This window comes from Natrix helvetica (genome assembly GCF_964273705.1).
Source record: "Natrix helvetica genome assembly, chromosome: 2".
Taxonomy (NCBI): domain Eukaryota; kingdom Metazoa; phylum Chordata; class Lepidosauria; order Squamata; family Natricidae; genus Natrix; species Natrix helvetica.
The window spans coordinates 132,806,504-132,833,394 of record NC_138552.1 but is presented as its reverse complement, the minus strand read 5'-3'; the positions used below and the strand labels follow the sequence as shown (position 1 = coordinate 132,833,394).

Genomic DNA, 26,891 nt, shown 5'->3' with positions numbered 1-26,891 from the left:
CCGCTCCTTCCAGCAAAAATTGAAGACTCACCTGTTCCGATTAGCAGGCCTGGCATAATTACAACTGTCCCTCCTGGCAAATGTACTATTAACTGGTTATTTTAGGGGTATTGTTTTTAATTTATTGTGTGTGTTTTAGGGGTTTAAAAACCTATATTTATATATACTGCTTTGTACAGTTCTTTTAATTCCATTTTTAACCTCCTCCATTCCAACTGTACATATTCAATTTTTATTGTATTTTGATATATTTTGCATGGACTGTACACCGCCCCGAGTCCCTTTTGGGAGAGGGGGCGGTCTAGAAGCATAACAAATAAATAAATAAATAAATAATACTTAAACTTTCCAATTTGTGAATATAGATGTATCAATCCATCAACAGCTCTTACATTCAAAATTCCTGTAAAATTGTCCCCTAATCCTCCAAAGTGTTCTTCATTTATTTCCTATCCATTCCAATGACATCACTAACCATGCCTCTTGCCATTCTCACACCTTGTTCTAACTTTTTTTTTAAATGAACACGAACAGACAAAAACAAAAAACACAAAATCATCTTCCATTACAAATTGTAGAAAGTGTGATGGTTGGTTACAAAAACTTCCGTGTGTCCCTTCCACAGTCATCACCTATAATTCATATCGAGTCACATATTTTTAAATCAAGTATGCAGTATTTATATACATTGCTTTCATCATACCTCAGACTGTAATTGTTTTTACATCCTTTTATATGAAATCTTCCAATTTAAAGCAAAACCACATAATGGCATTCCATTAACTCCTTCCAACATCCTACAATAAAATTGCATCTTTATAACATGTTCTAAATAAAAAATTGATTGTTTAATTTCTAAGTTTCCTTTCATAGTCTCCATTTGCAATTTATACAGAATTTCCTCTTAACAAACCAATACATATATATGCATTATTATTATCAATCATTTATTTAACTATAACCATTATCACTTCATTTTATACATAATACTCTAAATTTAACTAAATTTTACTTAATTTTTATTATCAGCTTTCATTACATCAACCTATGTATTTCCAGTAATGGTGCAGTCTTATGTCTCTTGCCATTTGTAGCATTAGCATTCTGATTAATTTCTTGGTAAGTCTTATACAGACTTCTCTTCGCAAGTTATTATTCATTTCATTTCTTATGTAAACTCAAAACCCTCCATTTGCTTCTTCAATCAGCTTATCTTTAGTTATCACTCGTGCTTCTGATAAAGTTTCTCTCCTTACTTACATCAATTTTTGTCTTTTCTTCTTCTGTACTTTGAAGTCTGGGATAGAGTTCCAGTCCATCTATCTCCCCTTTCCATATTCCACTCTTTTCATTTCCAGCCAGGCTCAGTTTACTATCAATATCAACAGTTTTCTTGTTTCTTTGATTATTTTTCCTTCAATTTTTAGAACTCTGTCCTCCACTTTTTCCATTTGATAAACATCCTCAATTTTTCCATCAAATTTTACTGTGCTGCATTCTATATTCTCTAATCTCTTCTCAATTTTTTCTGTTACTGCTAAGATATTTTGAATTCCAAACATAATCATTTGCAATGTTAAGGTTTCTTTTTCTTGTTGCACCATTTTCCAATTTGTAAACACTGCCACTATAACATTTGAAGCTTTTTGTTAGATTTGAAGCGAGTTCATTTATAATCTTTCAAAGTCAAGGTCTCTCCTCTCTCCACTCCAGCTATTGAAAGAGCTCCCGAAGAGCACCTGTATAAACAACCCGTGCTCTTCCCACTATCACTCACAGTAAACAAGCTGAGAGAACTTGAAGTGTAAAACAAATGATCAAAGGGAAGGGAAAAAAAACAATATTTCCAACCTCCAGTCTCCAAGTGGCAGTGTTACTTCCTTTCCTTCTATTGTTACAGACCTCTTTGTATTCCTTTTAATATCTTCTTTATAATCCAAACTTACAGAGAAAAGAAAAAAAAAACTTCTTAAATGAAGAAAAAAAACTATCCTGTCCAGCATTGTAAAAATAAAGGAAAAAATTCTTAATCCATTGGTATGTACAAAGAAATAAAAAGTAGAAGAGGAAAAACTAATCCATTCAGTTTAAAAAATAGGAAATATTTGCAAAAGTTCCATCCATGAAAAAAGATTTTAAAAAACAACGATAACACACTGTCTAACGTAGCTTAATTTCGCCGCTTACTTTCTTCTGTTTTCAAATTTAATTTAACTTTGATTTTTTGGGGTAATCTCTTGTCTAATAATAAAATTTCCTCACCAAACGGCACACTTTCTCTTTCCGTTTTCCTCCCATTCCGGAGCTGTCCCAACCTCGGCAGATTCAGTGGCTGTGCTTCTATCGCCGGCAAAAAGAGTTTCTCCTGGATCAATCAGGGACTTTGTGATGTCCCTGAGATCAGCAGGACGTACTCTTCCCTGTCACTGTCTCTGCGGGACGGTTTAGGTCCAAAAGGACCATCCAGCGACAAAAGTATCGACTGCGATCCTGGAGCTCCAAGATCGCATGTCATGTCGTCACGACACTAGCTCCTCCTTTTCACCTTGTTCTAACTCTTTATACAAAAATACAATGGATCTCAAGAATATAAAGTAGAAAGGCACAATAAACCATTCTAAAATTAGCAGTCAGAAATACACTGTCTGCAAAATAACATTTAAAAGATATGTATATTTATACACATGCCCATCATGTATTTTCCATGTCAACATCTAAATAAGGGAGGCCAAACTGATGGTTTAGATCCAGAATCCCCATGATTGGAACTCATTCAATAGCAAAAAGTAAATTTTGTTCATTCCTTTCTCGCAGAGCAGCCCTGCAATGACTAAAAAAAATGTTCTGGAGGTATTAAAGATTCTAAAATTGGGGGGAAATTAAGGAACAGAGGCAAAAGGCATCTTTGGGAGCCACTGATTCCAGTGCCTGAACTAGTCCCTTTGGTTTTTGGAAATGGTTTCCCATTGCTTGCTTCCTAGGGCTGAGAGAAAGTGACTGGTCCAAGGTCACACAGCTATTTTGGTGCACAAGGAAGGACCTAAAGTTATGGTCTCCTGATTTCTAGTCTGGTGTTCCAACCACTATACCAAACCGTCTCTCTCTCGAATCTCATTTCTTTCAACAGTGCAATGCAATTTCCTCAACAGTAGCGGGAACTAAACTACATTTTCGCAAAGGGAAGCAATTATTCCTTTTACAGAGGAATAATTCTGTTCCTTCCTCATACAAATTAAAGGGGATGAATGGGGAAAAGGTTTTTTTAGCTAAAAAACCACTTGTATTTCAGCAGCCATAAAACTTAACCCACTCACTATAAAACTCACTATACATTACTTGTTATGAACTACTCAAGTAAAACAATCCAGATTTTCATTTAGTTATGCAGCATAAAGATATGACTAGAGTGTTGTTCTCTATCAATTTCAACATCTGGCATCAAACCACAAAAGAGGTGAAAATGCTATCAAGAACATTTTCTTGGCACAGTTACAGAAGGGGCTTGCATCACTTTCTGGGATGGCTTCTCAACTCTCCATCTATGACTCCAGAAATAATGATATTATTATAAAACAAAGAGGTGACATATACAAAGCATAGTTGGAACTAATTTATAAAGCAGGTGTCTCAAACATCTGACCCTATGTGGGTCACATCTGGACCACTGAAGTCTTTTAGTCTTTTAAGACCAAAACCCACACAGAATCCATCCTGTCTTGTCACATGTTCAGGTGCCATGCGAGCCCATTATGACTATGCTGGTGAGCAGAACGCTGCCTGTGATATCACCATTGGTCTGTGCTAGCTGTCTATAGCTTTGAAAGTAAAGCAACATAGCAATGAGATATGGGAAAACAAACAACTGGGAGATTGCAACGAGGGCAATGCAGCATTTTACTGTATTATTGTAAGCAACGTAGTTTTGCTTTTAGCAACAATTACTGTCCTTTAGTTTTTCTACTGTTTGTAAAAATACATGTTAATTATTAATAAAAATAGTATTTATTGTATTTTGCATATGTTCAAATACTGCCCACTAATTAGCTCATTTTATGCAATATGATCCTCAGATTCGTTTGAATTTCAAACTCTTGATATAAGGTATCAGACCAGAATCTTGAGACATGTCAAATATATTGGTATTGCAGCCCTACATAGAACTCAAATTTTATAGCATTTCTCAATTCAGTTGTGAAGGTGGCATTCTCCCATTCAATGTTATAACACTTGAAATCTTAAATAACAGGTTGATAAGCTCATGTTCTGGCATATTGGAAGCATTGACTTGCCCTTTATAATATGAAATGATACCATTATCAACCTTCCTGTAAATACTTTTAAGGATCTTAGTTTTCTTTAAGATATTTTTTTTAAACCCAAAACAAATACCTGAATAATATGTAAACTTTTTCTCTGAATCAACTTCCCCACAAAAGGAGATAATAAAGCAATATGTTTCGCAGATGTTCTCTGCACATCTTTAATTCTTCCCTGGCAAAATACGTTCAATATATATTCAAAAGCTATGTTCAGCAACAAGAAAACCAGGCTGCTGAAATTAATCTTAGGAAACAAATGTCAACCTGCCTTTTGACTAGAGGACTATTCTGGATCAGTCAATGCTAATTAAATGCCCAGACATGTTTACCTACCTGATATTTAAGGTTTCAGCCCTTTCCAGATCCACAGAATATGCTTTAAACTGAGAAATTTTCATCAAAATCTTAAACTGGAGAAAATGTCTCAACAGATATTTATCTTTTCATTTTGCATTTGTCATGCACATTCTGAAAAAGTGAAAATAATAAAATATATCATCAAGCTATAATGGTGCAGTAGACTTGCTCTCAGATAAAATAGTGGCTTGGATTCAAATGTGTGTGTAATGATAGCTCAGTAAAATCAATGATACTTAAAATTAATCACAATGGCTTTTAAATCAGTTATGATTAAAGTGCATGTTTTTTTTTAATGGATCTAATCACATACACGATTGTTTTCACTTCTCTATCTCTTACTCAAATTTAGGTGTGTGCACACAAGCAGGCAAGCGCACACACATACATCACAATATTCACTTTCAAGATTAATAGCATTATGCAGAGTGCAAAGGGTTGATAAGAGAAAATATAGTGAAATTTAAATACTGATCTAGACTGCCACAGCTGGTAACTTTTGGGCAGCGTTGGACTTCAGAATTTAGTGACCGAGGACTAGTCAATAGATTTCATGATGTTTCCTACTGAGTAAAAAGAGTACTGGTCAGTACTGACCTATTTTGGTTAATACGTTACAAGCATAACTAAAGTTCAATGTAATCCCAAATTAGATATCTAAGTTAGGAACTATTTTGGAAACCAACATATTGTTATCTGTATTTTACCAGTTGTAAACAGGGAACATACTAACACAAGTATAAGAATATAAGGAAGTTTATTCCACATATTACAGTATCTAGACCTGTGTCCAGGTATGCAAGGACTTTTCATAAATACAATCTGGCCGATTGTTCCTCAAATAAACACTCCAAAGAAACATTAATCAGAAGACTCAAGTATATGAAAAAGCCAATACTTAAGTACACACATGTAAACATCACATTGGTTTCAGTTAATTGAGCTGTTAACGTTTGAACTTTGCTAAAGTATTAAGAATGACTAACATCTTTTTCCACAGATACTGACCTTTTCACTTGTTTGTCGTCTTTTCTTCAGCTGAAAAAGATTTGTTTCTACTTTTTCAGCCAGCTCTAGTTTCCTCTTGTTCCTTTTAAAAGCTGCTAAGCTAAGCCCTGTAAAATATTTAATAGCTTTTACATTTCTGAAGAACCAAAGCTATTAACGTTAATACATTCTTCTGTCTTTTACCCAACAAACTCAAGCATATATTCAGCATCTGCCTATTGATCTAAATATTACTTAACTAGCAATACAATCTTAGACAATTTTAACCGAAAGAGACATCACCTTCAGACAATCAGAAAAGAGGAAGAAAATGTGATCCTGATATATGTAATTTCATAAAATTAGGACATGAACAGTGCCATAGTTGATACACTTAAGAAAATAGAAGTTAATTAAGCAGGTAATAACCACAATCTCAAATGCAATGAAAAAAAGTGTTTAGCAAGACTCTGAATTCTTCTTCTCCAGCCTTCATAGTTTGAAATAGTAAATGGATGCTCTCAAAGACAATCTCTAATAACCCTTTCAGATCTAATTATGGACATTTATCTGCATGTTGCAATTTCAATGGGGCACTTAAGAAATTGTTACTTCCACTAGACACAAGGTTGCCTGTCAATTTTTAAGGATCTGAATTGCTACCTTGCCCTCTTTAGAGAAACCTTTCCCAGTCTAAAATTATTATGTGTACATGCCATTGCAATTTTTTCTCAAGTATTTCTCTCCTATCAAAAACCAAAGAAATTCAGCTTAGGAACCATAAGCAGTCTACCACTTAGACACTGAAGACATGCATCAAGTGCTGCCTTGAGATCAGTGGAGACTTTTCAAAGCCTTCTTTATTATTGAATAAGTGTGTTTGATCTTTTCTCTCAACACTTTGTTTTTTCTCACAAATATCTAGGTCAGGGGTATCAAATTCGATTTCATTGAGGGCTGCATCAGGGTTGTTTTTTCACCTGGGGGTTTGGTGAATGGGTGTGGCCAGCTTGATGTCACTCATTGAGGCTCCATTTTCAGCCAGGGCGGCCTCCTACCACCCTCTGCCAGTGTAAAAGGAATCCAGGGAGCTCCGTTTCACTGGTAGAGACACCACAGGCTGATCCTTCGCTGTTTCCAGAGTGACCCCGTGGGCCAGGCCTAAGCACCCCGTGAGCCAGATCCAGCTTGCAGGCCTTGAGTTTGACACCCCTAATCTAGGTGAACAATCCTGTGTAGTCTTTTTGAGTCAGCATCTTGTGGTGTTAATAAAATCCTTAAAATGCAATTTCCTTGAATTGTGACAAACTTAATATTTTTAATTTACATGAATAGCTGCTCCCTTTAAGTTACCTATTTTCCCAAGCAATCAAACCACACTGCAGTTTTATGCAACTTTCAGTAACAGTCATCAATCTGTAATATCTATAAATCATGAAACTTAAATTACTTTAAGAACATTCCCTTCCCCATGTCATTCCATTATCAAAGAATGATTCTCTGGATAAGAGATTTGCTGTTTAAACTCAGGTATTCACTGACAGTTTCATTGATATAAACAAGTCAAACATTTTATTCTATAATGAATAGAACAATTTGGAAAATTGCTTTTTCCTTTGGTGAAAAATAAACACCATCACACAAAATCTTTGTAGTGAGATAAAACCCTACTATTTCACTACAGAATATAGAACTTTATGTCTTGATTAATTCACCAGAATCATACTGCAATTTTTTCCCAAGATCCTCAAGTCCAATTACCGTCAGCTTGAGTATGTCCTTAGATGATATGTTTTCTTTTAGTTTTTGATTGCTGAAATTTCTGGTGCCAATTCATACTAATCTACCCTTTTGCACACTATCTGTGCTATATAAAGGAAGAGGTGCATTGCTAGCAAATTCTAGTTCTTATATCAGTACCGTAATTGATGAGAAAGGGAATAAGCTCCTGATGTTCTCAACAGAGTTACTAAGTGGTCCTTTAAGACTATTGCCTAGGTACATACCGTATATAGATTTGACATCCAGGCCAATTGCAACTTTGAATCTTATGTCTTTTTCCTTGTCATGGAGCTTGCTATACCTAGTGGGAACACGTTTTAGCTTGAGGAGTTGTGTAAATAATTACTTTGCCTCAGGAAATGGGTCAAGAAATTCTCTGAACAGATTTCCATCTTGTTTCAGTTGCTTTTCTACCAAGGCTGGCTGTCTTGCAATATTGCTCCCAGCCTAATATGCCAAATGCAGAGCTTAACTCATTTGAAGAGGAGGTGTCATCTTCTCTGCACTCTCCTCAACAGAAAATTGGCTATCTGCTAGAGTGCCATTTCTATTTTTCTATATGCCACTATATTGGGATTTCTCATTATTTACCCACCCAGCTGCCAGACGGACTTTAATACATTGTAGAAAAAAGGTGAGGTGAATCACATCCTCTGTCTTAGCTTTCCTATATAGATCATCACAATCTACATGGAGAGGGGGGGGAAATGAAAGGTTGGCACAAGCTTTGAGAGGACTAGAATTCAGCACTTTCCTATTTTGGGTTAAAGCAGGTGTGTCAAAACTGGCAGCCCACAGACCAGATGCATCACACGCAGGCCAGGCCCACCCCAGCTCCGTGAAGGGGGAAAACATCATGATAAGGCACATGATGGCAACATGGCACTGCGAGTTTGACACCCATGGCTTAAAGAAAGACAATGACCTCTACTTTTGTCCCAGATTGAGCTTAAAGGTTCTGCCAATGCAGCCTGCAACTGCTATTTCTTCTATATACTTGATCTTTCTTACAGTGCTATTTTCCAAAATTCTACTTGAAACAATATATACTTTTCTGTGTTCCTCTACCTTCAAAGGAACACAGAACTGAATAAATGTTAAGAAATGCAATTCAGGTTTATTTTATCCGCAGTATACTGAAATCTTTGATAACAGAAGAAATTTAATTATAAATTTAACAATGTTAGAAATTGTGAATGATCATCCTGTCTATTTTATTAACAGCATTAAAACATTTATACTTCTAGAGTTGTGTAATATAACCATTTAAAGTATCTTAGAAAATTAAGTGCAACCACAAAAAAGGGGGGCATATCTAATCCTCAGTACAGCAGTCCAATTCTGATCAATCATAGAGCACCCCCTGGCAGTCATTTTTGGTGTATGCTGAAAAGGCTCTGAAGATGAAATAATATGAAATTCTCTTTAAAAGGAAATGGGGAAAATAGAACTACATAGAAAACACTATATATGACAATTACTTTACAATTAATGCAATAAAAATATTTCTATCACAACCATAAACTCATAATGTGTCTGTACCAATGAGAGATTTAAATACTTTAAGGTAATATAATGGTACTTTCTTGTTGCTAACATTTCAGTAGGCTGGCTCCAAAATGACAGGATTCCAATCTCAAAACTGTTTTGCTGCAGCAAACCAGAAAATGCTTCTTGAGTAACTATTCAAGAAATATCACATTCAATTTAAAGTGGAAAGACAGGGAAGATGCAATCTAATGAAAGAAACACTTTAAAACAAGACCTTATTTTTCTCTGCTCTTATACAATTACCATGATGTAAGGAGATAAAGTGAAAAGACCACATAATGATATAAAGTTATGAATAAAGTTATAAGAGAAAATTAACAGCTAATATTCATTTATGCAGAATGCTGTGGTTATAGTTAAATACTTTTGAGATGGGACATTCTACAATGAAAATATTTTTAAATACTCAGAAAAGATGCAGTCATAAATTAGAAATATATTCTATATCAACTTAAAAATAGTTATATATATGATTTAAATAAATTATACAAATTATATACCAATAAATCATCATTATTGTTGTTGAAAGTTAAAATTTCCCAAACATAAATAGCAATTTCACTTTCAATAATATCAAACAAAATATTTATTTTGCAGTAGTTGCAACCTGTCTCATCCCAAAAGGCTCTAAATGGTATGTAAGATCAAACAAATTTAATGAAGACAAGTTATTTAATCTTCATACCTGCAACATTTTAAAGATCTATAACATACAACCTGTAAAGTTTACATGGTTTTTTTCCTTTCTATTCTTGCAAGTTCGTTATTTTCAAACACTTTCTTGACAGTAATTGAAAAGTATGTTCTATATTATCCATAATTTAACTTCAAGCTGAATAAATCACTACTTCTACTCAAATGCCACCAGTGATCATTGAAATAAATAATTACTCATTAAATGTATATATCGCCAAAACTCTCAAAGACTCTGGGCAGTTAACCATCATTAAACACACTAAAAACAATAAAACAAAAAACAACAAAATGGCGGGATAACAAATCCAAATGGGAACAAAGAGAAAGAAGAAAAGGAGGTTTTGCTCATGCTCATCAAAGCCCGGTGTGAAAAGCCAGAGCTTCAGGACTCTTCAAATTACCAGTTCTGTGGGGCTTTTTGGATCTCAGAGGAATTTCACTCCAGGACACAGGTGCTACTACAAAAGTGGCTTCCAGAGTGCAGAAAAATGGCATTGTTTAATTGAAAGAACCTGGAGCACAAATCAACTCTGCCAGATCAAATTGGCCATACTATCAGGTAGATACTATGGCAGACAAGCAGTCCATCAAGTACAGGTCTATGTTATGTAGGCCTTTATAGGTAGCAACCAGCAGCTTGAATTTTAATATTCAAAAACTTCCTTATGAATATCACTATAATGGCTTTGAAATAATAGTTATGATGCAATTTCCCTAAAAAAAAGGCTGGTGTGACTATGGTCCATTGGTATGAATAGTACCTAAACAAATCCATTTCACTTGTTTCCAAATGTCCCTTTAATACTTTCAATAGTTATTTCTAATTAAAAAAAAAGTACTCACTTGTTGCCATAACGCCTGGAGGACAGGCCGATATCCCATGATCCACTGCCCATCTGAAGGCTCCATCAGCAACTAAGAAACTACAAAATAGGAGAAAACAAACAAGTGGCTGGGAGAAGACAATCTGACAGGAAATATTTTCATAACTTTCACTATAATGGCAAACTATTTAGTAAAATTATTCTAATTAAGTCAAAGCAGGAAACGACAGGAAGCACGATATTCTTTACGTGTTAAATGATGCACAACCTCATCCTAAACAGGATTATTTCAGAAGTAATCTGATTATCACTGGCATCTACTCTTTTTAATATTTCCACAATCTAAGCCGCATTTTTGAATCTGTGAAGAAATACTAAGGTCCAAAATACTTAACTGATATGCAAATTTAATTTTATTAATTAATTAAATTAATTAATGAGCAGCTTTCACATGCCTTGGCTTCCTGGCTTTCCAAAAACCTTTAAATAAGATCTTTACTGAGGTTCCCAGAAAACTCAATGCTTACAGTGATTCCCTGTTACTACCAAGAAATTTCAAGGCGTTGATAAAGCAGATGGATTTCAGGTATTTCACACGCTATAGTAAAATAGCTGGCATTTTAAAAGATTTTCTATAATGCAGTATCATTAGATTTGGATATTCAGAAAAAAAATCTTCATACTTAGAATACCTCTGTAGAAAATAGACATAGTTATAGTTTGTGTTCAATTGTTTATGAACATTAAATCAGTTTCAAAATATTATTTCCAAAATAAAAATTATCATGACCATATCCACTTCAATCTCAAAACCAGCCAATTCTTGAAACATTTGTTTTGCTTTGAACTTGGAACATTCAAAGAGCCTTTTCAAGTGTTCCAAGCTCAAAACAACATATGCATTCCAAGAGTTTTGTTTCAAGATAAAACATGCTAATTTAAAATGTTTAAATCTGCCAAATTTGTTGCTTGTAAAGGAGTCTATGCTGACTTTCTGCACTAAAGTTACAGAGAGAAATGACCAATGAATTGAGTATTTTTAAAAATGTTACGGGAAAGAATACAGAAAATATAATTTCTGTCTGCCCGGATGGCTCTGTTTATCTCCAAGCCAAAATTTGTTATCTAAACAGAAAATGACTGAAATTGTAGCTATTTCACCTTGTTAAAATGTTGAGTAAACACCACAAGTTCTGAAAAGATTCTGGAGTATGGATTGATTTTTTTTCCTGAAAGGAATTGTTAATGTTTATTCAATCTCAATTTAAATAGGTTACTTTCATCATGTTTGGGTAACTGTCATCCATTTGGTTTTGGGCCGTAGGGTGTGAAAGGTATAAGTTTGTTCTGGTACCCATTATTTTTGATGCGAATATATGGTGATGTTCAAATTTGGTTCTGTTGGAATACTTGAACCTTCTCGTTACTGTGTCAAAACACAGCCAATAGAGAATGTTCTGTTGAAATGTTTAGCAGGGCTATTTTGTTCTGCATTCAAAATGAAATATGTTTTCCATTTTGTCTATACCCTTAAATGGAAGCATATGTTAAAATTTTATAAATCTGGAAGTGAGAGGAGATGAAGAAATCTGTTTTTAAATCAATATTTAGTTTTGACATATACTGGACTCATAGCTTAAACATCAGAATAGAAGCTTTGCAAGTGTGTGTGTGTGTGTGTGTATGTGTGTGTATATACACACACACACACATATATACACATATACAACCACAATGAAATAAATTATAAGTAGAAATATTATCCTTAATTGTCAATCCTATTTACAGCCATAGTGAAAACATAAGATATTCCAAGACCAATAAACTAATCCGGCCCTCATCTAAATAGCATGTTATTGCTATTTTTTTAAAACAAGCTTCTGTCAATAAGAATAACTTTCAAAAATTGCATTACAATGAAGGAGGAGGAAGAAACAATAACAATAAGAAAAAGCAGAATAAAGTAATTACCAAGGTGGAATTCTGCCAGCAGATAGTTTTCCCTTCTGCCCTTCACATAATAATTTATTTGCCACGGAGACAGGATTTTTGATTCCTGAAAAACAGAGTACATCTGGGAAAACTGCAACATTGCATTACAGACAAATTTGCAGTACATTAAACATATTCCTTAATTACTTCCCCCCCGCCCCCGCCAGATTTTGATGTTTGAAAGAAACTGATACTAATAAGGAAAAAGTCAGATGAGTTTTTGAGTGAATCCTATGTGTAAATGATGATCCAAATCATGTCACCCACACTAGGGGCACTTTTCTCAATGCTCAGAAACAAATGTTAAAGGATGGGTTCATTCGTCAATACTGAACATCAGAACATACCGTAGTTTTCTTTTGTAAAACAAATTGAACACACAATAACATACATATAAACAAATATCATTTTCTCCAATACTGCAATTTAGAATGTTTCCCATATTAACTTACACTATAAGAGAAAGTTTTATATATACAGCATACACTATTAAAGTGATTCATATTCAAGAATTCTATTTTTGCTGTATTTGTTTTCAAAGATATACAAAAATAAATGTAATATGTTCTTTTACAGTATAATATGCTCCAAAAACAGGTGTATTGAGCCAAAACAAAGAAAAACCAATTGCCATCCTGATTATCTAAAGCCACACTTATTTCAATTGGAATCTTTCCACCAACTTAATATTTCTTCTATGTTCTAGATTCAGATTACTATCGTTTTCTGCTTGTCTCTATCATAATAGCATACCTACTTCAAGTACCATGAATTATTGCTAAAAACATTTCAAATGTGTTTGTTTTTAAAAAATGGCCAACGAACATGAACAGCGTGATTCTAGGCAGTGTACAAAAAATCCCAAATTAAGCAACAACTGGCAATAACAGTAATAATCACTAGTATATGGCTTGGCTCATATTTCCAGCCATTATCAATTTACTTATCTTGGCCTCAACGTGAGATTGGTTGTGACATGACTAAATATATAAAGTCAAAGATCATTCTGTTATCAATGTTACATTTTTGAGAGCCTAATCTACATACCACTGAGAGCTCCCACTGCTCCAAAATTGAGTGATTTTCCATCCATAATACTGGCATCACATTCAATTTCACCTAAGAGGTTTAGATTAGATCCCATTCCTGCATTTGTAAAGGGTGAATCCTATAAAGAAATTTAAAGAAAAGCATATAAACAAACATCTATACTATCACAACAAACAACTTGGGTCAAATTACTGTTCTTGAGCCAATGTGTTGCCAATTCTCAGCCTGCTAATTTTAATTCAGGATTCCCAGAAGAGGATAGAAGAATAAAACAGAAAAGAGAAAAACAGAGTGCAAGTGACAGCAAAACTGTAAAGAGGGTAAAGGAAGAGGATGTTTTGAATTGATAACACATTTACTCATCTGAGATACAGATACTACAGATGCATGCTCTGGGTTTTCCTTAAAACCCATTTTTACCATTCCATTTTCATCTAAGAAATATAGATAGTGAGATCCCTATTGTTGTCATACACTGCAGTTAAGGGAGATGATACTAAGTGAACAGCCTCCCAGATGACAACTGCCAAACAACTACACAAAAGCAAGAGCCGGAACAAGGATGGGTAAGGAGGTATGAAAAATTCAGTCTTTTACCCTATGAAATCCACCATGTGGCTATAGACAGAAATTGTATAAAAGTACTGCATATAGAGAAAGTAGTTTCAAGACCTGTGTGTGCACACATGCAAACATGCCCACATGCGCACGTTTTTCTTCTTCCTAAATGAAACACACATTTACAATATACAGAGAGTGCCTGTGAAGAGATACAAAAGGAAACTCTACTGCTTATTGAAATTTCAAAATAAAAAATGGCTTTTGCTAAATGAAATTGAACCCCAAATTCTTTGTAGTTAACAGAAAACAGAATTATTCAAGCAATCCCACCAGAAGTCAGGAAATGGGCCGTTTCTGGTCTCCAGAGGCCCTCAGGGGGGGAGGGGAAGGCGAGGCTATTTTTGCCCTCCCCGGGCTCCAAGAAAGCCTCTGGAGCCTAGGGAGGCCAAAAAGTGGGCCCACTGGAAGTCGGGAAACATGCTGTTTCCGGCCTTCGGAGGGCCTGGGGGGGGGGGGGAGGCTGTTTTTGCCATCCCCGGGCTCTAAGAAAGCCATGCACATATGCGCAGGGGACAGCGGCAGGGGTCACAGGAGCATGTGCAGGTGGGCACAATGGGGGGCATTTAATTACGGGTGTGGGCACGCGTGCGCACGCGCTTTTGGCATCCAAGGGAAAAAAGGTTTGCCATCACTAGTCTAAATTGTCATTAATATATACCCTCAATTAAAGGAAGATTTATTCCACTGTTCTAAATTCTATTTTTCATCCAAATTTTGACTTGTGGTCAAATGTTACTAAAAGAATTTAATACGAGCCATTAAGTATTCAACTGAATGCAACCTAATAAGAATATCTTTCCCTACACATTGTCTTTACATCTGTACATAAACACAAGCTCCTGTTCTAGGTATTTACATCAGGGATGCAATCAATAAAAGAAAACACCTTAAATCATCATGCTGTAAATCCATAATTCACTGCATACCAGTAGAATTACGGCCCTTAATTACTGATAGTTATTGATTGAGAAGGAAAAAAAATACATTCAGATTATTTGAAACAAGCATTTCCAAAGTCTAGGTCAATTGTCCCCAAGAATGTGCTATGGTATAAAATATATCTTGGGGTATTTATAATCACCATAAAATCCTTGCCAGGATTATGAAAAGTCATTTTGGTCTAGGTTTCCTTAAGTATCTGAATGTATTATCTTTCCCTATGTAATGAAAGGTAAACTGTGCTTCCATCTGGTCAATTTATTATTTTAGCATCAACTGTTTTCACAGTAAGAGATAGGAGCAACCATTCAAATTAACTGGAACATATTAACTGCTGTCTCTGCCTCAATGACACAGCAACTGTCAGACGTCAATTTATTTAAAAAAAGTGTTTACTTACTTTCAATCTAAAAAAAATCACACACACCCCTCTACCTTATATCAGAATATCATGAACAAATAAACGAGGAAGAACAAATTCTACCTTTTGTCCAGTCTTTTATTTTCTGTTATATAACAGCTGAACGGAGTGGGGACTAGGTTAGAAGATACAAGAGTCTAGAAAAGTTAATTCTTCTCGTCCTCTTCCTTTATCCATCCAATACATGTGGGTGAGCTTTAAGAAAAAGCTTTATAAAGCCTAAGTAGTTAGAAACATTCCTTCAAGTAAATTTGTAATTTGCTGTACAAAATCTTGAACCTACTTTCTTCCTGATTCAATTCCACTGAAAAGTCAGAATATTTAGCCCTGATCAAACTCCCTGGAGAGAGGGGCTAATCGGGGCTGAATAATCTTCTTACATATTACAAATTTATATGTTGTTAATTCATGCATTTAATATAAGACAAGATGAACAGAAAAATACAGTCAAGCTTCCACCAAAAGAACGCCTGAATATATGTAAGTACCTCTAGTTCAACTAGCGCTGCAGTCACTGCATCTGTCACAAGAGCCCCAGCCTGTAGCTTTTCAATTGCCTAAAAGACAAGAATTTTAGGTATAAAGTATCGCCTCTTAAATATTTTACATATTATTTTTTTTCTGCACAATAAAGCCCCGTGAGTCATTGGGTCCCAAAAGAGAATTGTTCAAAGTTTCAAAGGATAATGACTATTCTTAGGGGAAACAAAGGAGCTACACTTTACTTATATGTGGAGTGTCACTTAATTTAAGGTATCTGGCTTGGGAACATTTTTGTTTAAAAGAAGAAATGGTGTTAGGATATGAATATCAAACGGAATTTAATGAATTTGATTTAACTGAAATTTATGGAACTGGATAAGATGGCAACTACCTTGATCAAAGGAAAGTCTTTGTCTCACTTTTCCCCAGTTTTTGTTTTTTTTAATGTGGCAACCAGTTTTGGACTTTTTGCTGAAAATTGTAAGAAATATTAATTTTGGTATCTGATTATTTGAATGATGATTAGAATTGTTTATAATTATAATAATACTGCATATTATTGAATGTTAGATCAAAAGGGTATTTTCATTTGTAACTATATTGAAGAATGCTATCCTTTTTCTTATTTTTTCTTTCTTTATTCCCTTTAACACTTTCCATATTTTCCTTAATTCCTTTTTTAATATATTTTACCTTTTGTAGAAATGCAATATATATATATTTTTAAAAAAGGATATGAATAATGATCAGATCTTGTAATTGTGCCAAATAAATACAGGTATTTTCTATTACATGAAATAGGAAGCAAAGCAGAAAATTACTCATTAATTAATTACAGATGTTTTTTAAGTAAATTTCTGTTTACAAACTGGTTTACCAAACTCACTGCATTAACCTAGCACCACATTCAACAAGAGTCTTCTTCAGTTTGACATTTGTTTGTTTTATCTTCTGAGCAGGCAACTATGTTGTATTCCATGAATAGAAGATGAAAATTATCAAGACAGTTAATAGAATGGAGACAGAAAAATTCCTGGGAATATTTTACTTAAACCTCTGGGTATGGAAGATGCAACTAAAGGCCTAAAATGTTGATAATGATTTGAAACTCATTTTCTATTCCATAACCAGCTGGATTTCTACAGGTCCGTTAAGTGTAGCCTCCTAATTATATAATCAAGTAGCACATTTTCAAATGCTACTTATTACTTTGGGAATTCTTTCATTCGGTATGCTTGGCTTGCAACAGAAGCAATACAAACTTGTTACTTATTAAGGAAAGCACTTTTAAAGCTAAGTTAAAGTTATTTCTAAGTCAAGAATAAGTAATCAACCACAAGCCAGAATTTGTTAAGACTAAATAGTTCTTCTTTCCAAATTACAAGCCATGAGAGCTTCTGTCCATCACAATCTGGAAGACCATAGATTTTAGGCTGTCATCCTAAACACATACTGTATATTGAGATGAAATCATCGTGGTAGAGAATCTTACAAAATCTAATAGTTAAAGTTGTATACTGATAAAACTGAAGCTTACAGTTTAAGCAAATTATAATTAATATTAATAATATATTAATATTAGGTTATAATTAATAATATATCACTACTTATGACATATATTACACCAAATTCATGGTGAAAAACATTAACCAAAACTATTAATAATACAAATCTCTTTACTGTATAGTCTTATACCTGGGTATAAGTCTCTTTATATTCAACAGGACTTATACTCAGATAAATCCATATAAGATTGTAGGACTAATAAAGTGTGTTTTCACATTTAAAAGCATATTAAACTTGCAGATTGGAAAAATAAAACATCTGAAAGATCAAGGCATTGTTAGATGTTCCAATAGTTAAACAAACAAACCTAACTTCCTAATTTATAGTAGAATAGGTACTTTAGTGCCCTCCAAATGTCTGCATTGAACTTCCACAGACCCAAACAAATATGGTCAATGGCAAGAGATTGGGGAGGAGGCTCCAATATAAAGCAGCTGGAGGACATTAGTTTGCCCAATCATGATCTAAACTTTCAACACAACAAAGACTGCACTAATAAAAGTATTTCTTCCATAAGCGTTAAGTGTCTCTTGGACTCTACAAGAAAGTTGATTAACAAGTTCAAACTTGCAATTGTGCTGTTTCATGCTATACAGATACAAATAAATAATTTTTCTTATCTACAATTTGTTAAATAATTCAATTTCTGTATTTTATTAATATGTATGGCCTAATTCTTTTTTTAAAAAACAGTGCAATTAGGAATTGTTTAAGAATTACTGAGAAGTAGGAGTAAACAAATAACATTTCTAACAATTACCTTCTAACAATCTTACCTTCCGGCATGCTCTTTTGCACACATGTTTATATTCTTTGGCTTTGGATTCAGAATGATAACCTGCACCTGTTAGCAAGGAATGTGTAAGAGAAAAGGGGTAAAAGTGATCAAGTACTGGAAGCAGAACAATTTTGTTTTAAAACTTTTCTAAAATAAAACCTTTCCATGTCAAAAATATATCTACCTTGTACAAACCAGCATGTATCCCCTTCAAGGGCATTCTCAACAGATTGGGGGGGATTTGTCTTTCCAAAGAGTAATCTTGGAATATTGGATATTGGAATCTGATTGTGAATCATGCAACCCTATGATCATCAGTTCATTAAGGGAATGTCAACCAACACTTCACTGCACATTAGACATCTACATAATAAGCATCAATTGGTTCAAATATCTAGCCCTGACTGAGCAATTGCACATGTAAATGGTATCTGAAGTAGCATGAAACAAAGAAAACAATGCTGTCCCTTTCTGTATGCTGGCCTACATCTTTGTCATTATCACCTCAATTATGATCTCCCTTATTAAAGGTAGAGATAAAGGTTCCCCTTGCACATATGTGTAAGTCGTTCCCGACTCTAGGGGGCAGTGCTCATCTCCGTTTCAAAGCCAAAGAGCCAGCGCTCTCCAAAGACATCTCCGTGGTCATGTGGCCGGCATGACTAAACACTGAAGGCAGATGGAACACTGTTACCTTCCCACCAAAGGTGGCTCCTATTTTTCTACTTGCATTTTTATATGCTTTCGAACTGCTAGGTTGGCAGAAGCTGGGACAGGAGCTCACTCCATTACGTGGCACTAGGGATTCGAACCACCGACCTCTCTGATTGACAAGCTCAGAGTCTTAGCCACTGAGCCACCACGTCCCTCTACTCCCTTATTACGACCCTATAATCACTTAATTCAAGGTAGAGTTGGGGTGACTGGATGGAGCTGAGAGTTTACTAGCCAGCTACCCTTCCTGATGTCACATGGAGTTCGCAGCAGGCATTTTTTCTTTGCCCCCTGATAGAGAAACATCTGCCACTACCTAGGATTAAACTCTCAACCTTTCAAGTGGGATGTGAGCATCCCCCAAGTGGGATGTGAGCATCACTAGACCACCATGCCATTCATTATCACATCAATCACAATAAAACATCAAAATATAAAGAGAAATGTATGTATCTCTTATTAACCACAGATGTATGAAGTTGATTTTTACATGATGATATAATATTATCCTTTTAAATTCTATTATCCTTTGAGAAAAGTTAAAAGAATCAAGACATATTAGCATGCCCACAGCATAGAAATACAAGTGTTTACTCTTCTGTAAAGCACTTTGCCTTCTAAGTGGTGCCATTTATACCTACATGAGTCCCTGATTACAAGGCAAATTATTTGATTAAATTCAGCCTCAATTCATAGACAGCTGAAATGTAAGTATGTGTGTGTGTGTGTGTGTGTAATACACACACACACTCTTACATACATACATACATTCTTGGGGACAGAAAAGGGAAGCAGTATGCTCCCTCCCATATTTGGGCATACCAGGAGTTGTGACACAATATAGCCATTTTTTTATGTTGCCTTTGTTACATTTGTGTTTCATTTGTGCTGATACATAAATAAAGGGAGACTAGTATAGATCTATTTCAAACTATTTAGCTCTTATCAGCTAGCCATACCCTTACTGGGAATTGAACCTGGGCTGTATTACATATCAGGCAGATGTGTTAGCCAATAATCCACAGGCTCTCCTCCTTTATCAGCTAAGCCAGGGAAATAGGTATGTATTGTGTCACAATCCCTGGTATGCCCAAATATGGGAGGGAGCATACTGCTTCCCTTTTTCTGTCTTTCGGCTCACCCTAGGAGCCATCCAGGCAGAAAGCCATTTTTCTTATGTTGCCTTTGTTACATTTGTGTTGCATCACCTGGAGTCAACCTTATGTCAAAAACAAGATTTTCCTAAAAAAACACTGCCAAATCAAAGATGACAAATGTAAAATATTTTAAAAATTGCTTATGAATTCATTACTATAACAGGAACCATACAAGATATTATTGTATGACAGAATCTCTATCATAGTAACATATATTACTGCATTCTTTGATTGGTAGAAAATATTGCCTTTTTCCAAAAAAAGATCACATTAAATACTGGATTTTTAAAAAGACCATGACCTTACTTTTGTGCTATTAAGTTTGACATTACAATAAGAAAGACACTGACAATTATATCGATGAAAATTTGGTAACTATGACTTACAGTTCAGCAAAGGTAGTAATTTAATAAAACATTAATAGATAAACCATGGTAAGATTTAAAATGTTTTGCCCTTTGTTCAAAAAAATCTCAGCAAACCATAAACTGATAAGTTCTGAGCAATGGCAAAAGCAATAAGGGGAGGAAGAAAATATTAAAGATTGGCCCTGTCAATAACACACACTCTTCAAAGAGCAGCACCTCTGTTTTCTACTGAAGGGATTATAGCTTTCAATTTAAATGCCTGGTAAGTCTTTTTTTTAAAAGCATGTATTTGTGCATCATGCTATAATGATCAAAAAGGTCAAATTTAAAAAGGAGGCAGCCTTCTGATTAACTGTTTCCTGTCAAATGAGAGCAGCATAGACACTGTACTTCCTAATTTAAATTTTAAAGAAAACTAACTGGATTACCATACCTGAAAAGAAATGAGCAGATTACAGTTCAGCCACAACTGGCCTAAGAAACATGTCATGAAATATAAACAGATATTCACCATTCTTTCCCCAATTTGCCCATGCTTCACATGTTTCCCACCTCTCCCAAAGTACCATATATGATACTAAAACATTAACAACATGGGCCATCTACTGTTGTGATATTCTGACATGTACCTGCATGTACAAGTACAAATCCCACTCGTCTCACTTTTTGAGCTGGTTTGGTTTCATGTTCTTTTACCATCATCCTTACTGCAGTTGCATGAGCTGACATAGGAGGAACTTCTACTGAGCTTATTCCCTTTTCCATGATCAAGGCTATCGTTTCCTGTGGAACAGAGCATGCTTCCATCCAAGGGAAAACATGGGAAAAGAGACTTCCTGAAAATAAAATCAAGCAAAACTATCTCATTATTTTATTTACTTTTGACCAAGGAGGATTTCATTCAAGAAACACATTCTGTTCAGAGCTGTATTGGAACCAAACACTACTCAAGCGCAAGATGTTTTTTTACATCCATCACTATCAGTAACATCCTGGCAAAAGTCCATATATTCAGCAAAATTATACAATGCAAGCATGTATTAATTTGCTACTTATTGAGCTGTATAACCCATTTTTAACTTTAAAATGAATTAGGGATAATGTTAATTTTTTATAAGCCTCCACAGATTTATTAGGAGTCTTTCATACTGGCAAAGATTAGGAAAAGTCAATTTCAGGCAGAATAGTAGGATTCCTTTAACAACTAAAATAAGGCTATCCCAAAAATGTCTCCACCCCCCTACTCTGTCTTAACTTCTATTCTTTCACAAGATTTTAATAATAGTTGCTATACTGCCGGTAGTATTACTGGAGTCCCAAGTATAAGCAATCTTTTAGAAGCTGAAGTAGGGAAACTCAAGCAGACTATTATTTCATAGTTGCACTGAAATCAATCCTAACATTAGGGATTTCAATCCTATGCCCTTAATAAGAAAGAAACCTATATAAGTGTCTGCTGAGACAGTGTTAAAAGTGTGTCTCAAAAACTGCTTCTGGAGCCACAGAATATGGCCATGTGAAAGTTCCTGCCCAGGAGACCTTAAACACAATCTGTTGTTTCTCTACTGGATCCCACCAAGCATCTTACTCCAGAATCAAACAGGGTGAAGCTCCCTTCTAATAAGAAAACACCAGAAAATGGTGGATGTTTTGCGTCCCTTCCTCCATGAAGCTTTTTTTTAGGGAGAAGCAAAGGACTCGTTCCCCAATATTGTCATAGCAACCGGAAACATGGATGACCCAGAGCCGCAAAATCCCCAGTTTGGGTTTGGAAATCTAATAGCTGAACAAAAAGAATGCAAGCCAGTTAAGAAGAAAGGCTCCTTATCTCCCGCTTTAGATGGAAAGCTTTGGCCATCAGCTCTACCTCCATTTCCGTGAGGCTTCGCTCACAGCCAGATTGGACCCTCGATTAGGCAGATAAGTCCCCCGAGACTAGACACACCCTTCGGCTTCCTCCCACAACCCTCATGCTTTTCCTCCACCCCACATGGCTGCAGGCTCAGACATCCTGCAGGAGAGTCCCGCTCCGCCCCCCCCTCTCCGACCGGGCGAAGGGCAGGAGTCGCACACTGATCACATCACAAACGTGCCCCTTGCTCCGGAGCGTGACGTCATCGCCCCCCCACCCGCCCAAGGAGAGTGGGAAAATACCCTGTTGCGTTGCCGGCGGGAGACGCTCCTTCTTTCATCAGTTCCAGCCAGGCGTCGTTACAAGGCTCGTCTCGTCCTGGATGCGGGCGGGCGGGCGGGCGCGCACACCCACGCATTTATCATCAGCCTCTCGGCGACTTTTTGTATCGGTGAGGGAGGGGTGTGTGAACCCAACCAATATTTTCCGATCACTTCCGGTTCCGAATTGAACGTTTTGCATCACGCGCGAGGGCTAGAGTGGCGGAAGCCGAAACAATCTCAGCCCGATTTTTTCCTTGATAGTAGAAAAGGCGGGGAATTTAAAATAATATATTAAAATAAATCCCACCTCTTTTCCAGAGGAGAAAAAAAGGGAGGGGGAGAGTAATTTTTCAGCTCTAGAGTTCTTGTTCTCTGCAGGACTGTTGGAGAAGTTTGGGTTTTTTTTTTTTTAAAGGAAAGCATTTGGTAGATAGATCAATACTTGCTTTCCACGTCATAAGCCCATGTGGACTTTCTGTTGAACACGCCTTTGAGTTGCCTAAATTTAGTGTCAGCATGCTGGGTAGATTTGCTGACAACTGAAGAAACTCATAGGTTGATAGTCATTTTTCCCCCCAGCCCTTTTGCCAAAGGGGCTTTGGAAGCAGTTGGCTCAGGCTTGCAACCTGAACTACCTATATCTGGCAAGAGATAAAAGGGAGGAAAGGGGTTTCACATAATACACTACTAAAATGGATATTTAGTTTGTGGTTCAGTGTGCTCAAAACCCAGACAAATTGATTCAGTAAACTATAGTTCCCTAAATCTAAATATTAATTGCATAGACCAGGGGTGTTAAACTCATGGCAGTGTCATGTGACGTATTGTGACTTTTTCCCCCTCCGCTAAAACGGGTGTGGGCGTGGCCAGCATGTAACGCATCAGGCCCGCGGGCCAGGAGTTTGACAGCCTTGGCATAGATTATGCCAATGGTGTCTGCTTAAGAAAGAGTGATTAGAATGCTTTGTACTAACTGAAAGTATCTACAAACCCTTCACATTCTGGACATAAACTTTTTCAACTTCTACCCTCGAGACTGTAGGGCATGGGTCCTCAAACTACTGCCCATGGACCATCAAAGCCATTAATCCGGCCCCATGCAGGACCATGAGGCTGCCCCGCCTACATCGCCCTGCCCACCCTTCGGCTGAGCGCAGGGCTTACCTTTGCAAGCCCCGTGGGCTGGAACTGAAAGGTAAGGCCAACAATTTTGCCCTGCAGAGACATTTTGGAGGCGGGGGAGGTGAAAAAAGGGATGCACAGACACCCCAGGAGGCCAAAAAGCTGGTGAAAATGGCCCATTTATGGCCAAAAAAATGAGCCGTTTTTGTCTGTTTTTGGCCTGCAGAATGCTTCTGGAGGGGGGGGGGGAATGTTGAAAAACAGGGTGCACAGACATCCCAAAAAACTTGGCAAAAATGGCCTGTTTTTCACCTCTCCCGCCTCCAGAAGATAGATAAAGAGAGAGAGAGATACATACAGAGGGAGAGAGAGAGAGAAAGAGACAGAGAGAGATTTCTCAAGCTCCTTGGGGCTGAGAAGAATTGCTGCAAAACTAAGTTTCCTGAAGTGGACCACTAGACTCCTAAACAACTGAAAAAACAATCTAGTAAAAAGAAAAGGCAGCCAAAAGAGCAACATGCAAACAAAAGCAAATAAAACACCCCCAGGAGCAAAACAAATTAAAGTTTAATTTGTGTGCATTGTTCAATGGACTGTTAAATTGGCCATGACCACCCAGTCACATGACCACCTAGCCACACTTACCCAGCTGGTCCAGCCCCCTCAATAGTCTGGGGGACTGTGAATTGGCCCCCTGTTTAAAAAGTTTGTGCACCCCTGCATTGCACGCCAGCACAAGTAGACACAAGGACAGTTTTTCTCCCATGCCATCACTCTGTTAAATAACTAATTCCCACAACACTGTCAAAGTAAGGCTGTATTACTATTATTCTCACATTTCCTATGACCTATCTCCTTGTCTTCTTACAATTATAACTTTTTGCTTGTATCTTATTTATATTGTTTTCTTTAGTATCTTAATATGATTTATGTTAATTGCTTATTTAGTATCCTATGACTCTCATTAAGTGTTGTATCTTATGATTCATGATGAATGTATTTTTATGATGATTATCTTAATGATTTAGCACTTGTTGCTTTATGTACACTGAGAGCTTATGCACCGGAGACAAATTCCTTGTGTGTCCAATCACACTTGACCAATAAAGAATTCTAATCCATTCCTATTCTAGAGGATTACACACACACACACACACACACACACACACACACACATATCCATTTCAAGAGATTACAGTCATTCTTAAATGAAAAATTATTTTTATTGAGACTGCATAGTTTGCCACAAAAGAAAAAAAAACTAAACAGAGTACTACTACAATTCTATGCAAAATTACCTGAAAGAAAACCTCCAGAGAACAAGGTAGTGATGTACTCTATATATGTATTTGCGAGCAGTTTCCTCCTTTGCAATGAGTTGCATTGAAATACTACTCACTGAAATACTAGTCTTGTTCTCTTTGGACAAACCTTTGCTGGGAATCCAACTATTTCCTACTTTCAGTCTAATAGGATAATACTCCAAAACTAACTGCAGCATTTCAGTCTGCAGCAATATTGTTATCAATTTTAATTATTTGGTATCCTATTTTCACATTGTGGAGTCCCTGATACTCTCCGAGCTTGGATTTTTGCTTGTAGATGTTTTGTCACCAAACCAGGTAACATCTTCAGTGCTAGAAGGAAGTGGGGTTTGCACTTTGTTTATATGCAGTACATTTTTCTGGCAGGATTGGTGAAATGTTGTTTTTTCCTTGGTAGTCCCTTGATTAGAGTATTATTTACTGCTTGATTGCCTGTTGATCCTGGGCCTAATCCCTATTTATCTGGGTGTTGATTGCTGGTGAGGAAGTATCTGATCTTTTTGTTTCCTTTTTAATTCTTTTATTGCTTCTTTTGAAAGATATGTAAGCATTGCTTATGTGCCTATTGATGGCTGATTTGTCTGAGTGCCAAGTTTCTAGGAATCCCCTAGTGTTTTGGGATTTAGCTAGTCTAGGATACTCACAATTCTCAGTAGAAATTATGGTTATATCTGTTCATTTGAAATTAAGGTGGTTTCATGGTATCTTCCGATTTTGGCCTGTCTGTCCTACATAGTGTTTGTTACAGTCTTTCTACTGTATGCTGTAAATGACTCCATTTTTTTCTTCTTAGGCAACTGAATCTTTTAATTTATTTAAGATGTTTTGGCAGACTAATTGGTTTGCGTGTCATGGTGATGCCATGTAGTTATAATAGTCTGTTGGTTGTTTCTGAGATATTTTTGATATATGGCAATGGTATCCTTTTTCATAGCTTGTGCTAGTTCTTTGTAGGTTAAGTGATTGAGCACTTTTTGATGGGCATGTATTTTGTTGGAAGCAGGGGTGAAATCCACTTACTTTTGCTACCTGTTTGGTAGCAATGTGAGCACACGATTGAGAAGCGAAAGGACCTTCCGCGCTTGCGCAGAGCATCAAAATGACGTCCAGATGGGTGGCAAAGCAGGAAATCCTGCTTTCTAGCTAATATAAATTGCGCGGCACAGCTGATTGTCGGAAAAACTGGTTCGCCCAAACCAGTAGCATTTTTTTTACTACCGGTTCGGACGAACCACTGGCATCTTCACTATAGGTTCGGGTGAACTGGTCTGAACCGGTAACATTTCACCCCTGGTTGGAAGGTGTTGTATAGGCAGTTTGTTATCCTTTTTCTGGTACCCTGGCTTGCTTCATAAGTTTGTGCTTTTTTGAATAATATTTGCATATGTTGTATACATTGTTAGCATGGATATTGGGGTGGTTTCGATAGACGTGTTTCTAATTTGCCATCATTTCCTCTACTGATGAAAATATCTAGAAAAGATAGTATTTTGATTGATTTTATTCCTTTGAAAATGTTGTTATTTCATTAATTTTCTCCAGCTATTCCTTTTTTATTATAACAAAGGTGTCATCTACAAACTGGATGGAATCAAAGAGAATTGCCATAAAATATAGTATGTGTGGCTATGGAGATTCTCAGTCATCCAGGTCATGGTTGTCCC

At 36.2% G+C, this 26,891-nt stretch overlaps 1 protein-coding gene across 5 annotated transcripts in view; it reads right to left on the bottom strand.

Moving 5' to 3' along the window:
- Positions 1-22,922, bottom strand: part of TASP1 (taspase 1) — a 54,709-nt gene extending 31,787 nt beyond the window's left edge. Inside the window, exons 1-9 of one of the 5 annotated variants that reach the window (XM_081945219.1) lie at positions 22,760-22,913; positions 22,194-22,388; positions 21,235-21,441; positions 18,365-18,432; positions 16,028-16,096; positions 13,556-13,676; positions 12,488-12,572; positions 10,536-10,615; positions 5,685-5,791 (exon numbers count right to left, since the gene is read on the bottom strand). In XM_081945219.1, the coding sequence (XP_081801345.1) occupies positions 5,685-5,791; positions 10,536-10,615; positions 12,488-12,572; positions 13,556-13,676; positions 16,028-16,096; positions 18,365-18,432; positions 21,235-21,412 (708 nt within the window). In that variant the 5' untranslated portion in view covers positions 21,413-21,441; positions 22,194-22,388; positions 22,760-22,913. Of the gene's footprint in view, positions 1-5,684; positions 5,792-10,535; positions 10,616-12,487; positions 12,573-13,555; positions 13,677-16,027; positions 16,097-18,364; positions 18,433-21,234; positions 21,442-22,193; positions 22,389-22,472; positions 22,648-22,759 lie in introns of those variants that run through there. The other 4 variants (XM_081945218.1, XM_081945217.1, XM_081945220.1 and 1 more) reach the window with 4 other exon arrangements.
- Positions 22,923-26,891: the final 3,969 nt, after the last annotated feature.